At 38.5% G+C, this 14,654-nt stretch overlaps 1 protein-coding gene across 1 annotated transcript in view; it reads right to left on the reverse strand.

Moving 5' to 3' along the window:
* card19 (caspase recruitment domain family, member 19) overlaps positions 1 to 14,654 on the reverse strand; it is a 54,104-nt gene that overhangs the window by 19,048 nt on the left and 20,402 nt on the right. Inside the window, exons 4-6 of the mRNA XM_048606722.1 lie at positions 12,505 to 12,567; positions 11,214 to 11,285; positions 8,193 to 8,441 (exon numbers count right to left, since the gene is read on the reverse strand). Coding sequence (XP_048462679.1) covers positions 8,326 to 8,441; positions 11,214 to 11,285; positions 12,505 to 12,567 — 251 coding nt within the window. The 3' untranslated portion in view covers positions 8,193 to 8,325. The remainder of the gene's footprint in view (positions 1 to 8,192; positions 8,442 to 11,213; positions 11,286 to 12,504; positions 12,568 to 14,654) is intronic.

A 14,654-nucleotide genomic window follows, 5' to 3' on the forward strand; every position in this document is an offset into this window, starting at 1 on the left:
AAAATCCTCTCTGGAGCCACAGTGATTCATATTACCATATCTGGGAGCATTCATCATTATCATTGTTCAAAATGGCAAGTATAACTACCAACACCACAATATTGTTTCAATATCAAAATTCTTCCTGAAATGCCTTGAAGGAGTCATTTATAAAATACCTAACTCAATATTGAGAGCAACATCAAACTGGATGGAGTACTGAAATTATTTTTGTTTCACTCGGGAGGCAAAAAGTGGCCAATATACTTGAAGCTATGAACATGTACTGGTTTAGAAAAAACACAATAGGCTTAATTTCGTTATTAGATGACCTCAAAAAAAGTTTTCTGCAATGATTTGGCAATATTAGTGTCACAGTTTTCCCTATTCTCCATGTCAGTATGAAACTAATGCCAAGCCAGGGTTCTCTATGCATCCAGTTACAGTGGTGTCATCAAGAAGCATAAACACTACAGCAAATAACAAGTACAGAACACTGCATCTTCCAAAGAGAAAAATAAATAATTGAGACACAAAAATGATAAGAAATATGAGCCAGAGAAGGGCATAAACTATGTAAGCTGGGAGGAGGATAGTGTAGAACTCCAAAAAGGACATTGACAAGTTGGTGGTGTGGGCAAATAGATCACAGATGAAGTTCAATATGGAGGAATGAAAGATGATGCATTTTGATAGGGAAAACATTGACAATACAAAATAAAGGGTACAATTCTTAACAGAATGCAACAGCAGAGAAACCTGGGTGAATAAGTGCATGGATCACGAAGGTGGCAGGACGGGTGGAAAGACAGCATCCTGGGTTTAAATAATAAGGACATATAATACAACAGCAAAGAGGTTATGCTGAACCTATACAAAATACTTGATAGACCTCATCTAGGGGTGCAGTATTGCATGCAGCTCTGAGTACCATATTATATGAAGGCTGTGAACACGTTAGAGAGAGCACAGAAGATATTTTAAAAATGGTTCCCGAGATGAGAAACTTCACGGGGATAGATTGAATATGTTAGAACTGTTTCCTTAGAAAGATGAAAGCTAAAAGGAGATCCAATAGAAATGAAACCATTTGTCTTTTTTTTTAAGAAAAGGCTTTTTATTTTTACATTTCAACCCATACAATATGATATACATGAGTACATGAAGAAAATGACACAAAACAAATGAATAAAACAACTCAAAACCACACCAGCAATTACAAAATTGGAAGAGGTGCAAGTCATTCAATTCAGGCAGAAGGTATCAGCAATATTTGGTTAAGGATGTGACAAGCAGAAATAAACAAAAACAGAGCAAATTGGGATGCTCAAACCTTGAATTTCATTTCATTTTTTCCAGGTTATCCTAGACCAGCGTCTACCAAATGTTCACCCATTGTGACCCCATGACAAGGTTTGAAAATTCTCTGAGTCTTTCAGTGAGAATTGGGAGAGCACAGGAGAAGAGAGTGAGAGTTTGATCAGAGTACTGGTGGCAGTTGCTGCGTCAGAGCCTAGGACCCCAAAATCTCAGCTTGTGACCCCACTTGGGGTCTCAACCCCTAATTTGGGAAGCCCTGTCCTAGATCATGCACCCTTGTAACATGTGGCACAAAAACATTGGCATCGGTCAGGGAAAATATTGACCAAGTGTTCAAAGGAAAAGCAACCAAGAAAGATACAAATAAATAATGAATGGACAACTACAGTACTTTGTTGAGTGTTTTAGTAGTCATTTCCATTGCACAGTTTCTAAATTATTTACAGCTGAAGAATAGATGGATGCATACAGTGCTAAAACATGAACTTTTGATGCTGAGCTATGGGATCAATGACTACCGGTAAAAAACTGATCGCATTTCTGTCATTCCAAACAGAGAATCTGTGATTTGATGTGTTATATTTTTAAATCCACAAAGGACCGAAAAAACACAACTCTGCATTTCAGTTTTACAGTGAGACTCTGGTTCTTTGTGATAAACATTATGAAAAATACAGAGGCATTACACAGATTTCACTTGCTGAATTTTGTAACAAACATCAAATGATTCTTCATAATGCAAACAATTGGCTTTCAGATGCATAAAGATAAAAATAAAAGAGCTGAAAGTTTATCAAAGGCAGATTAATTTACAACAAAACAGAATAATCTGATTGTATTTTTCATCTAATTCTGCAATACAGAAAGAGAGTTTGCATAGAAAAAAAAGAGGCTTAACACTATCTTCTCAAGAGCAATCATGGACTGGCAATAAATACTGGCCTTGCTAGAAATGCTCATACAAAATGAATTTTAAACATGCTGCGGCAAAATTCTTTCCATTAAAATAGTTCCTGAAGAAATATATGTTGCACAATTGTAGTGACAAATTTTAAATGGATGAAATCCATCACAAATGTGGTCCCTTCACAAAAATTAAAACTCTCAAATTGGAAATGCAATTTGCATATAACAGTCATAATGACAAATCAGTAACAGTTTTAGAATGCGCATGCTTTTGGGCTCTTTGTTTCTTTGGAATGAAAAGCATGAGAAATTGTAAACCAGTCACTGTGTACCTATTAACTATAACAGAACTGAAAAATGTCAAGAATGAACTACTAAATGCTACGCAGTCCTGAGATTTTGGTTGTATGGTTATACAGTATGGTTGTAACCTAATGCAATGAAGTAGCAACAGCATCCAAAGGTGTGGCTTATAAGAGGGATATGTAGTGGGACATTTCTAATGATTGAAAATGCAATGCTAATGTCTAATTATAACTAGAAAGTGCTTACAAAACATTGTATGTTTTCTTTCCAGTTTACTCTCCTATTGTGGCACTTTTGGAAGTGCATTGAAACAAATTATTCTTAGGCTTCTACTAATACCAGTCATTGTGGCAAACAATTCAAATCCTGACTCATCAAAGCCTGTCCACCATCTTCAAGGCACAAGTCAGGAAAGTGATGAAATATTTCCAATTGCTTGCATGAGTGCAGTTCCAACAACAATCAAGAAGCTTGATACAATTCAGGACAAAGCAGTCTGATGAATGGCGCCCCAAAACACCACCTTAAACATTCACTCCCTCCACTACTGATGCACAGCGGTAGCAATACACATCACCCACGTGATGCACTGCAGAACCACACCAAGGCTCCTTTGACAACACTTTCCAAACCTGCAACCTCTACCATCTAGAAAGACAAGGACAACAGATGCATGGGAAATTCTGCAAATTTTCTTGCATGCTACATCCTGATTTAGAACTGTTATCACTGTTCCTCCACTTTTGATGGGTCAAAATCCTGGAACTCCTTTCTTAATAGCACAATGGAGTACCCGCTCCACAAGTACAAGGTAGTTCACAACCATCTTCTGAAAGACAGAGATGGGCAATAAATACTGGCCCTGCCAGTGTTGCCCTCATCCTATAAATTAAAAAAAAATCAATAAATCCGTCTCCTTCCCTCTGCGATGCAGTCACCAATGAAACTAATTTGTCTTCCTATTAGGTGGTAGAGAATAATTTAGTTTACCAATACATGGCCCTCCTGAGCTGTTTAGCGCATAGACTAAGTTACTTCCATACAAATGCACCAGCTGCAAATTTCTGACTTTGTTATCATTTCATATCATAGTAATGATCTTACAATGTCCACATTAGTTCAGCCTTAGCTGGAATATTGTGATCAATTCTGAACACCGTACATTCAGAAGATTGTTAAGGCTTTAAAGATAGTGCAGAGGACATAGCTGTGCCTATCCTGACTGGTATTTGAAAATGTAGCCCAAACAGCCAGCAGCACTCAAACAGGCTATTTGGTCCAACTAGTCCATGCTGCTCCTTAATCTACATGCGATCCTCCTTCCATTCTTTTCTCCAGTCCTTCTATTCCCTTCTCCCCAAATCATGCATCAAGCCTATACTTGAATGCAAAGCCATTGGTTTCAACTATTCCACATTCTCAGCACACACTGTGTGAAGAAATTACTCCTATTATTATTTGCCAGTGGCTATCTTATGTTCACAATCCCATACCCCACCCAAGTAGAAACTTTTCCTCTACATTTATCCTATTGAATCCTTTCGCTAGCTTGAGAGGTCACTATCAGGGCTTCTCTTTTCCAAAGAAAAGAGCCCCAGTCTGCTCAAACCTTTCAGTTGCATCCTCTTCAATCTATCAACTTCCCCAAATACCTGTTCATAATTTTTCCGTTGCTTCAAAACCTTTTCTGTGATATGGAGAGCTGAATTCCACACAGTGCTCAAAGTAGAATCCAATGAACTCACTTTAACATTACCTCCCTGCTCTTGTATTCTATTTCGATAATAATGAATCACAATACTTTGTTTGCACCTTTTATAGTTTTACCAATTAATGTTATTACTTTAAGTGATTTATGAAGTGGTACAAATTTTTGCTAAGACCCGCAATGACTATAAATCGAATTATACATCTGGCTGTAGTTCTGGGATTCTGTCCAACATATTTTTCCTAGCCAGGCTGGCCTCCGACCATCAGAAGTGTCACTCAGAGCTGCCAAATTGCACTGGGCCACCAACTTGGCAGCTGCACGTGGCCACATCGAAAGTAACGAGGGAAAGTGGATGTGCTCTTGAGAGAGTTAAAATTTATGCCACAATTCCTGAACTGAGAGTTAACTGAGAATTAGTGTGTTTACAGCACACTAACAATGCTGTTCTGCAACTAACTAATTAGAAACAATAAAGGCAGCTTGCCCTGTGAGGAAGTGGCTCACAGCTCCTTGCTCTTCCTTCTCCCACCATCAACTGCCAACTGACCTTGAGGACTATACGTGAGACACCAGAATGCAACTTGTTTTCCCATCATTGCACAGCACGGGCAATGATATTGAGTTGTTTATTGTCACAAATATCTAGAAAGAGAGTGAAAAGTGCTTGGTCACCACAATCCGGTGCCATTTTGAGTTACAAGAAGAATAAAAAGAAATTACATAAATAGAGTTCATCTTCTGTGTGAGGGGTTTTCAAACACAACTCCAGGGCTTCTGTGAGGGCTCTGCAAGGTGTCCCGGGTCTCAAGGAGTCCCCACTCCGGGTACAGTGACAACAAAGCCACCAAGAATGTACACTTCAGGCATATCCCAGCACAGCTCCCTACTCCTGGCACCGCCTCTGCTGCTGCAACCCACCACGAAGAATCCCTGTTCCAGGCACTGCCACCATCGCAGCCAAAGACCTGCCGAATCTAAGCTCCAGGCCTTGAGTGGCCAGGAGTCCTCGCTCTGGGCAACACCACCACTGCAGCTGATGTCCAGCCCACACTGCTTGGCTTCCCAATGATGTCAGAAGATAAAGAAATGAAAGAAAAAGAGACAGAAAAAGACGAAACAGGAGAGAGAGAGAAGCATGCTGCTGGTGTGGACATGTACCAGGCACAGAGAAAGCTCTTTAAAAGCACAATCAGCCAGGAACTATCTGATCAAAATGCATTCTTCAGGCCTGAGAAATTAACATAAGCAGAGAAGCAGTATTAATTTCATTTGTTGCAAACATACCAGTTGGCACAGGCAGACAGCAAAGTCAAGAAGTTCTAGAGATTTTTATCTGAATTAATGCAATAGCATTGGTGTCAGGGACTGAGTTTATGGTGGAATGCTGCTGAAAAAGACCTGAAAAAGAGCACACAGCAAGACAGATAGCACTGAATACGTTATACTGACAGGTTCACAATTGGTGTGTTACGTCTTGCTTAATGCTAGTGAAATTAACTTTCCAATGTGGCTGGATTTTTTTCCAGGTTCTCCTACTCATGTGTTGCTGGATAGATATCCAACCTTGCAACTCTCTACTCAATTCCTGGCTTGTTTCAATCCTATATTCATTATTAAGCATGACCCTTCTATTTCACAGTTCTCTTGTTTTCTTAACAAATTCACTGCCTTATTGATGCTCTTTGATCCACTTTTGTTTTGCCAATCTTAACGTTTAACAATGAATCAATGGGATTTTCTTCTACCTCTGAGGCAGCAGTTTTTAAAGACTGCATCCTATTTACAAGACCTTATCACACAATACATCACAAAGACATTACATCAAGAGGAAACCAACTTCAACATTAAACATGTTAACCCACATATCGTAAGAAATAATTATGCATCAGGATAGCAAATACTTAATATTTAGGTCTCATTCTTTCTGCTTCCTGATATGTAACTCTTATTCAAGTCAAGAACTGTGCTCCATGAGAAATATCAGTCTGATGAAGTACCTGACAACAGCATATCTCCTTTTCTCAAAATGATCTGGAGTACAACATAAATTCCCTGAAATCACAAAGACCAAGAACCAAAAATTCTTAAACCTTACAGCTCAGAGTGAAACTATAGTGTAACCACATCTTAAACAGGATGTTGGTCAATTCAAAACTCTTGATTTTCCAAACAAGCTTTACAAGTTCCTACCTGTGTAGCACTTACATGAAATTACTGGGACCACAAAGGAAATATTTTCAACTCTGTCATCTTTTAAAATTAGGTTGTTTTATTTGAGAACAAGTTATGATTCTGCCCTGAGAATGCTTAACATTTGATACGTTTAGAGCACTAATTACATGACTACTGCTGAGAAGTCAAAATCTAAGTATCTTGTATTTAATTGCAGGAACATGAGATTTTCATCTGCAATTTTAAATACTATATTATTTGTTAATAAGGGAATATGTTAGCTGCTCAAATAATTGAAAATGTAAATCTCAATTTTTTTGTTTCCTGGCCTGTATCCTTTGTTCAAATAATGAGGGAAATGGTTTAATGAAAAACATCAGACAGATGGAATATCTAGTGGCTCCCAGTCTTTCACTTACAAAAACAATCAACAATATTTTTTCAGCAGTAAAGCACCAGCATCTTTCAGTTTTGTAATAATAAACCTGTAATCTTTTTTCAGCAATGCCAAAATTCACAGTGCTGGTAAACTGGAAACTGATGGTTAAAAAAAAGATAGTTGTAAACCAGCTATTCTGCAATACAGCATTTTATAAACAATTCATTGTAGAATGCCAGTGGATGCAGTACCTGCCATGAGGAGACACAATGCTGGAAGCCTACAAGGAGTTAGAACCAGACTGTAGCAGTATCAGATGAGGTTTAGTTATGAACAGGGACTTAACAATGAATCAAGTATCATTTGGTCAGATATGTTCTAATAGTTAGAAAAATGCCTCTTTTAAACTATTTATTTCTACCCAGGTTCAAGTTGATGGTGGTGAATGGATGTACCAGGCACAAAATCAAGCCAGATACTGCATGGATAGGCCAGTGTCACTTTGCCAGACTTCACAGACTAAAATCTAAATGGCATTTATTATTATTTTTGCTCCTAATTTGTATGTACATTTATATTTAATCCCATTCATCAGGCATTCAATGAAGGCCTCTCTAGCTGCATTTATATGGTGATTGTTTTGCATCTCTTCACCATGATATTAGACTACCTAATGCTATAAGCATACAGCATTCAATCATGAGCAAAGTGCCAGCTTTTTTTTCCCCTTCTGCTAAAAGTGCAGCTTAACAATCTTTGGCAGCATTGATGGAAGCATATATCAAGTAGTTACCCCACACTGCAGTTACAGTACGGCTGTGAGAAACCAACAACTGTGAATTTGGTCATTTTCATTTGTTAAAAAATACACAGGTGATACAAAAGGCTTTCATCTTTTCCAATGAATTAACATTTTCTGACAGTAAAAAAAGTTACAGCAATAGGAAGTAACTTCAGCTATTTTTTAGGTTTATATGTGGCTCTGCTGTCTTAATTTTACCCGTTACTATGCAAGCAGACAGTATCGTACAGCCACTATTGTTGCTTTATATAGTCCTGACAGTTCACTTGCAATCTGGGTATACCTGCAGTTTTCAATTAATCTAGAACAATTCCATGAGTGTTCAGTAAGATATAACATTCACTACAAATTTATGAATCTCCAATTCTTTTTCTCCTGAGTATCAATATTTTTTACAAATATGGTTGTCTCAAAGCTTACAATTACAGTATTTCCAGTAAAATAGGATGGATAGCTGAATCCCTGTTTTTGCATATTAGCTGCCAGCATCGTGAGGGAAGAGAAAATAAATTCTACATGCTTTTCTTGATATTCCAGATTATATCAATACCCTATTGCAGGTCTACGGCCAATCATTGTTAAAAGGAAGTAGTAATATTTCCGGGAAGCATACTTACTTGGAATACAAATAGATAAATATGGCTGTCTTTGGTTTTGATAGAAGAACCATCCTTTTAAAAAAAAGTATATGTATTCTCCGTCATTTGTTGATAAGGCAGGCAGGCTAGTTGCTGAACTGCTGCCCTTTCTTTAGTTCCTCTTTGACTGGTCTTCAATGTATGCTAACAAGTACCTTCTAGCTCGTCTTCCAACACCAAGAGAAGAGAAACCTATGATCTTCTTAGCAGCACTTTCAAATTTAATATCTGCAGATAGAATTGAAAATACATCACTATACAAGATCAATCTGAAATATGGAAATAGCTAGTCTGTGTGCTAACGTTAAAGTTCATTTTGTGACTTAGTAATAAATAATCTTTGCTTTTTTTTGTAAGTCATTAGACAGGACCAGCAGAAACTGATCTACAGTCAGTTCATAAGTAGTCATGAGATAAATTACAGAAAGACATTTTTTTATGTACCAAATTAATGTTTAATTCTGAATACCTTCAGCTGATTAAGATCTGGGTGCATTATACCTATTAACACAAAAATTTCTATTGTCAAATCACCTTAAGGTCAATAATTTTTGACTTGAGTTGAACTATATGATGTAGCTAAATAATTGATTGAATAAACTTAGTTCACATAACCTAATGAAATATATTTTTCACATTTTAACTCAATTTGAAGGCTTGGCTCTCTCCATTATATAGATTAAACTGTCTGTCATTTTTACTATTCTTTTTGTTTAATATCCAGATTTGACCTAGTGTTAGGAGAAGAAACTTCATCAAGTAGCTTTCCTATCCTTTAAATGTTATGCAACACTTTGAGCAGGTGCTTGACACTAAGAGGCTGATTCACTGGCTGGGAAATCAGGAACTTGGAGTACAGTGTCAGGATGAGACATCAATCATTTAGGACTGAGACAAGAAGTTACTTCTTCACTCAAATAGTTGTGAATCTTTGGAATTCGCTATCCTGGAGAGTTCTAGATGCTATATCATTGAATATATATTTAAAACAAAAGGACTGTCTTCCATTTATTTAGCACTTTTAATGACTATTGGATGTCCCAAAGCATTTCGCAGCCAATGATAACACAGTGTGGAGCTGAAGAAACACAGCAGGCCAGGCAGCATCAGAGGAACAGGAAAGTTGACGTTTTGGGTTGGGACCCTTCTTCAGAAAATGAGTATTTTTGAAGAATACTCACTTTTGTAATGTGGGAAACTTAGCAGTCAATTTGCGCACAGCCCAAACAGCAATGTGATAATGAGCAAATAGTTTGTTTTTGTGATGTCGATTGAGGGATAAATATTGGTCAATACACAGGAGATCACCCCCCCCCGGATGCACTGTAAAATAGTACCAAGGGATCTTTTGCTTCAATCACAGGCAGCAGTTGGACTTTGGTTTGGTGGCTTCAGCTGAAAAATGACAGTACTCACAGCACTACATTGGAATGTTAGCCTTGATTTTATGGCAGTGATGGAAAGATTTTTAGTCTATTAGAGAAAAGAAGGGTGTAGGGAGCATATTGAAAAATGGCATTGAGACTCAAGGTCAGCCATGATTGTACTAAATGGCAGAGTAGATTTAAGGGGCAGTGATGGTACCCTCCTGCCCTATTTCTGATGTTTAAACAGCAGCAACTAAAATAGAGGTTATAAGAGAACACAGCCATTGATCCTCTTCTGATCACAACTTATAAAATGACAGTAAAACATTGAATCACAAATGACTATTTGTTTCCTGCTCCACATCTGTTACTCTAACAATTTAATTTTGCCTTTGCAACATTTAAAACATTTTCCCATTGCTCCAAAATCCTAATTATCACCATATGGTTTGCCTAGTTGAATATTCTATTCATTCGTCTCCAATCACCACAAATTGCAACTCATTCACCAAGTTCTGGAAATGCACCCCGAGCATGTAGATAAAGATCTTTGATCCCCTTTCCATAAACCTCCATGGACTCACCCCACCTTACCTCAGCAATGTGCTGAAGTTGTACAATTCAGCATACACATACGACTGCTCCTCAATGGGTCATCTTCTTTTCAACTACTGCTCCCTCAGCTCCATCACTCGTGGTTAATCATTTAGCTGTATTGTTGCTTTGCTTTAGAATTCCCTCTTGAATTTTTCAAACTTGCCAAATCCATTATTGCTATGAAAAACTATCAACATACACTTCTTTTGACCATTCTTTCTGTTCCACCCCTCAAAATAGAAAAATAGTCTTTTTCTATTCCCTTCGTCCCCTTCCTACTTCCTCTATAGAATGCTCCATGATATCTTTCAGTAGGTAAGGAGCTCTATAAATTGCAAGCTGTTCTCGCATATGGGGCATTATGGATCACATTTGTAATGAGATTTATTGCCATTTAGTGGCAATGGAAATACATACATTAATCAAATTTGATATTTCAATGGACATAAGTTTAAAAGCAAACATCTTCGGATTCCAATTGAATCTGCATCAACATAAGATAGGTCCATCAGAGGAGCAGGAAAGTTGACATTTTGCGTCGGGGCCCTTCTTCAGAAACGCCTGGCCTGCTGTATTCCTCCAGCTCCACACTGTGTTATCCCTGACTCCAGCATTGGTAGTTCTTACTATCTCTGATATGATATGTCCGGTTTTGATCAAACAAATAATGGACACTAATGTTTGATTTTAAAAATAAGTCTCCATAACAATTGCTTTGTACATTGTTATGAAACTAGGAGTTTCCTTCATAACACATAAATGCAAAATAATCCTTAGTTTTTATTAAGGTGATGTGGGGTGATGTGGGGTGGTGTTGGGTGGGGGGGGGGGGCAGGCGAGGTTTAGTCACACTCATATAATTAGAGTTTCTAAACTATAGGATGCTGCACTGCAAAAATCTATTCACGCTTCCTGTGCTTCTACCATCTGTGTCAACCTATTAATAAAAGGAGAATATTTTATGTTTGCCTGGGGCAGATATGAATTATAAAACTAGTTTAATTCATCACTTCCTTTATTAATTATGCACTCTTACCTTCTTTACAATAATACAGCAGGAAAGCCAATCCTGCTGCCATACTAAAACAAGCCAGAAAAAACACAGGACCTGAAAATAGATGCAACAATCAACGACACACATTTTATTATGGATTTTAGACCAAGTGTTAGATTAGATCATTGAGTGTCTTAAATTAATGTATTATAAAGTAGGGTCAAGAAAAGAAACAGTAGTTTTGAAGTTCAAGCCCAATGGACTAAATGCTGGCCTTGCTAGCAATACTCATACTATAAATGGATAAAAAAGTCTATGTTTAATTAATGGAACCAGAACCACTTTACCGCAAACATGGACATAAAAGGGTCAACTATTTGTATACGAGTTGGATCAATGAAGGAAAAAAAATCAGCTAGTCACATCTATGCCTGTTTTTTGATGCAGAGGTGTAGAGTAACCATCAAAGAAATTGACATTTCTACAGAAATCCAGTGTGACTCACGCTGCATTTAATACACATATAATGTAGTGAATCAATGTTCTCTTTCAAAAGCACCAGGGAAAAGTGGCTCCAAATTCACCCTGGTTACTTCATTCATTTTTATATGAGTAAGTAAGTTACAATTTAACTTTGTTAAACATTTTACATTCTAAAGTAATTAAGGCAAGGTGCACAATATTTTAAACATAACAATCATCATTATTCCAAAATGATTCCAAAATTATCAGCAATGCAAGGAAAATACACTAAATTAAAAATTTAATGTATCTGCAAAATCTTTAATGTAAACCCCTTTAAATCTTTTTTACACTCTTACAAGAATTACAGTTGAACTGGTCATGTAACACATTTTTCACCAGCCATATGAAATGGAATTAGGCAGATCACCGCAGGTAGCACATACATTTACAATCAGACAATGATCAAATCAAGCACCAGGTTTTTTGATGGAATATGAAAGAGTCGGTGATGATCTCTCCCAGGTAATCTCACTTCATATTAAAACACTTTAGCACTCTGAAAGGAAGTGAAAATTCAAAATGCTATACAGACATTAATACTGACGTCATTGTTGTTGAGCTAAACCCTTAAAAGAATGGAGGTGTAAACTTACATTAATTTACATAATGTATTCATATTCCTAAAATGTATGCTCTCAAAAATTATTTTCATGATTTCTCTCTGCAGTATTACTTGTGAAAATTCATTTTGCCAGAACACTAATGCTGAACCACCACAGTAATTATATAAAACAAAAGTCGAGTGTTCTTATATTTCAAATCAACTGCTCATTAAGCTTCAAAATAATATATTCTAAAAATAAATTACCCCTGCCATTGAGTACGTATTTCTCTCTATTGTACATATCCATTCCCAATGGTCTTATTGTTCCTGTGAAAGAAAGTAATGCAGATACTATTTAGTTTCATTTTTCTGAATTGTGTAAATTATCACAATCTAAAAAGTTGTATCTCAGAATAGATTAAGACACCATGAATTCCAAAGATGAACTTTGGAGCAATCACATCATGCAGGACTTTAAAGGCACCTGGTCATCACAACAAAATTATTGGCAAATCTAATTTTTGTTTTAGGGAGGAAAGTAATTAGAGGTGCATGACTTCCATTATGATAAAGTCACAAAGAAGTGAAATGATAATGAAGTAATTATCACTTTCATCACCTGGAATGTAGTCTTGTCCAACAGATCACATTTTTACAGAATTGGCCCAACTTTCAAACCTTTGAAATCAGCCAAACCCAACTCAGTGCACAAACAACTCACTTGTAGGTCAATAAATTAGTGATTAGGATTAGATTAAGACAGTTTTTAAATCAACTTGCTTAGATGTTATGACATTTATCTGGAGCAGGTGGTGATACTTGAACTTGGACCTTCTGACCCAGAGGTAGGGACACTGCCAGTGCCATCAGAGTCCTAAGTGATTGAACGTTAACACAGACTCCAAATATATTCAGGTTAAGACAATTACTGAATGGCATTAATCCACCAGAGAATGATTGTGGTTAGCAGATTCCTGTATACATCAAAAATAACCTCAATATGTTCCATGATGCTTGTGTTATACAGATAATGTCATGATGTACAATTAACTCAAGTAAGTTTGCATAAAGTTTGTTACAGTTATGAAAGTTATAGGATTATTATATGGTGACTGTAACTTTAAATTTAGGGCAAAATGAAGGAAGTTGTATGACTTTGTCTGAAATCTGCCTGACTGGAAGCCTGAAACAACAAGGTGCAGGGCTGGATGAACACAGCAGGCCAAGCAGCATCATAGGAGCAGAGAGGCTGACGTTTCAGGCCTAGACCCTTCATCAGAAAAGGGGGAGGGGAAGGGGGTTCTGAAATAAATAGGGAGAGAGTGGGAGGCAGATAGAAGATGGATAGAGGAGAGGATAGGTGGAGAGGAAACTAACAGGTCGAAGAGGCGGGGATGGAGCCAGTAAAGGTGAGTGTAGGTGGGGAGTTAGGAAGGGGATAGGTCAGTCCAGGGAGGACGGACAGGTCAAGGGGGCGGGATGAGGTTAGTCGGTAGGAGATGGAGGTGCAGCTTGAGGTGGGAGGAGGGGATAGGTGGGAGGAAGAACAGGTTAGGGAGGCAGGGACGAGCTGGACTGGTTTTGGGATGCGGTAGGGGGAGCGAAGATTTTGAAACTTGTGAAATCCACATTGATACCATTGGGCTGCAGGGTTCCCAAGCGGAATATGAGTTGCTGTTCCTGCAACCTTCGGGTGGCATCGTTGTGGCACTGCAGGAGGCCCAGGATGGACATGTCATCTGAGGAATGGGAGGGGGAGTTGAAATGGTTCGCGACTGGGAGGTGCAGTTGTTTATTGCGAACCGAGCGTAGGTGTTCTGCAAAGCGGTCCCCAAGCCTCCGCTTGGTTTCCCCGATGTAGAGGAAGCCACACCGGGTACAGCGGATGCAGTATACCACATTGGCAGATGTGCAGGTGAACATCTGCTTGATGTGGAAAGTCTTCTTGGGGCCTGGGATGGGGGTGAGGGAGAAGGTATGGGGGCAGGTGTAGCACTTCCTGCGGTTGCAGGGAAAAGTGCCGGGTGTGGTGGAGCTGGAGGGGAGTGTGGAGCGGACAAGGGAGTCACGGAGAGAGTTGTCCCTCCGGAAAGCAGATAAGGGTGGGGAGGGAAAGATGTCTTTGGTGGTGGGGTCGGATTGCAGATGGCGGAACTGTGGAGGATGATGCGTTGGATCCGGTGGGGTGGGGTGGTACATGAGGACGAGGGGGATTCTTTTTTGGTTCTTATTGCGTGGACGGGGTGTGAGGGATGAGGTGTGGGAGATGTGGGAGACACGGTTGAGGGCGTTCTCGACCACCGAGGGGGGGAAGTTACGGTCCTTGAAAAACGAGGACAACTGAGATGTACGGGAGTGGAATGCCTCATCCTGGGAGCAGATGCGGCGGAGGCGAAGGAATTGGGAATAGGGGA

This window comes from Rhincodon typus, chromosome 16, assembly GCF_021869965.1.
Source record: "Rhincodon typus isolate 14 chromosome 16, sRhiTyp1.1, whole genome shotgun sequence".
In the NCBI taxonomy this organism is placed as follows: domain Eukaryota; kingdom Metazoa; phylum Chordata; class Chondrichthyes; order Orectolobiformes; family Rhincodontidae; genus Rhincodon; species Rhincodon typus.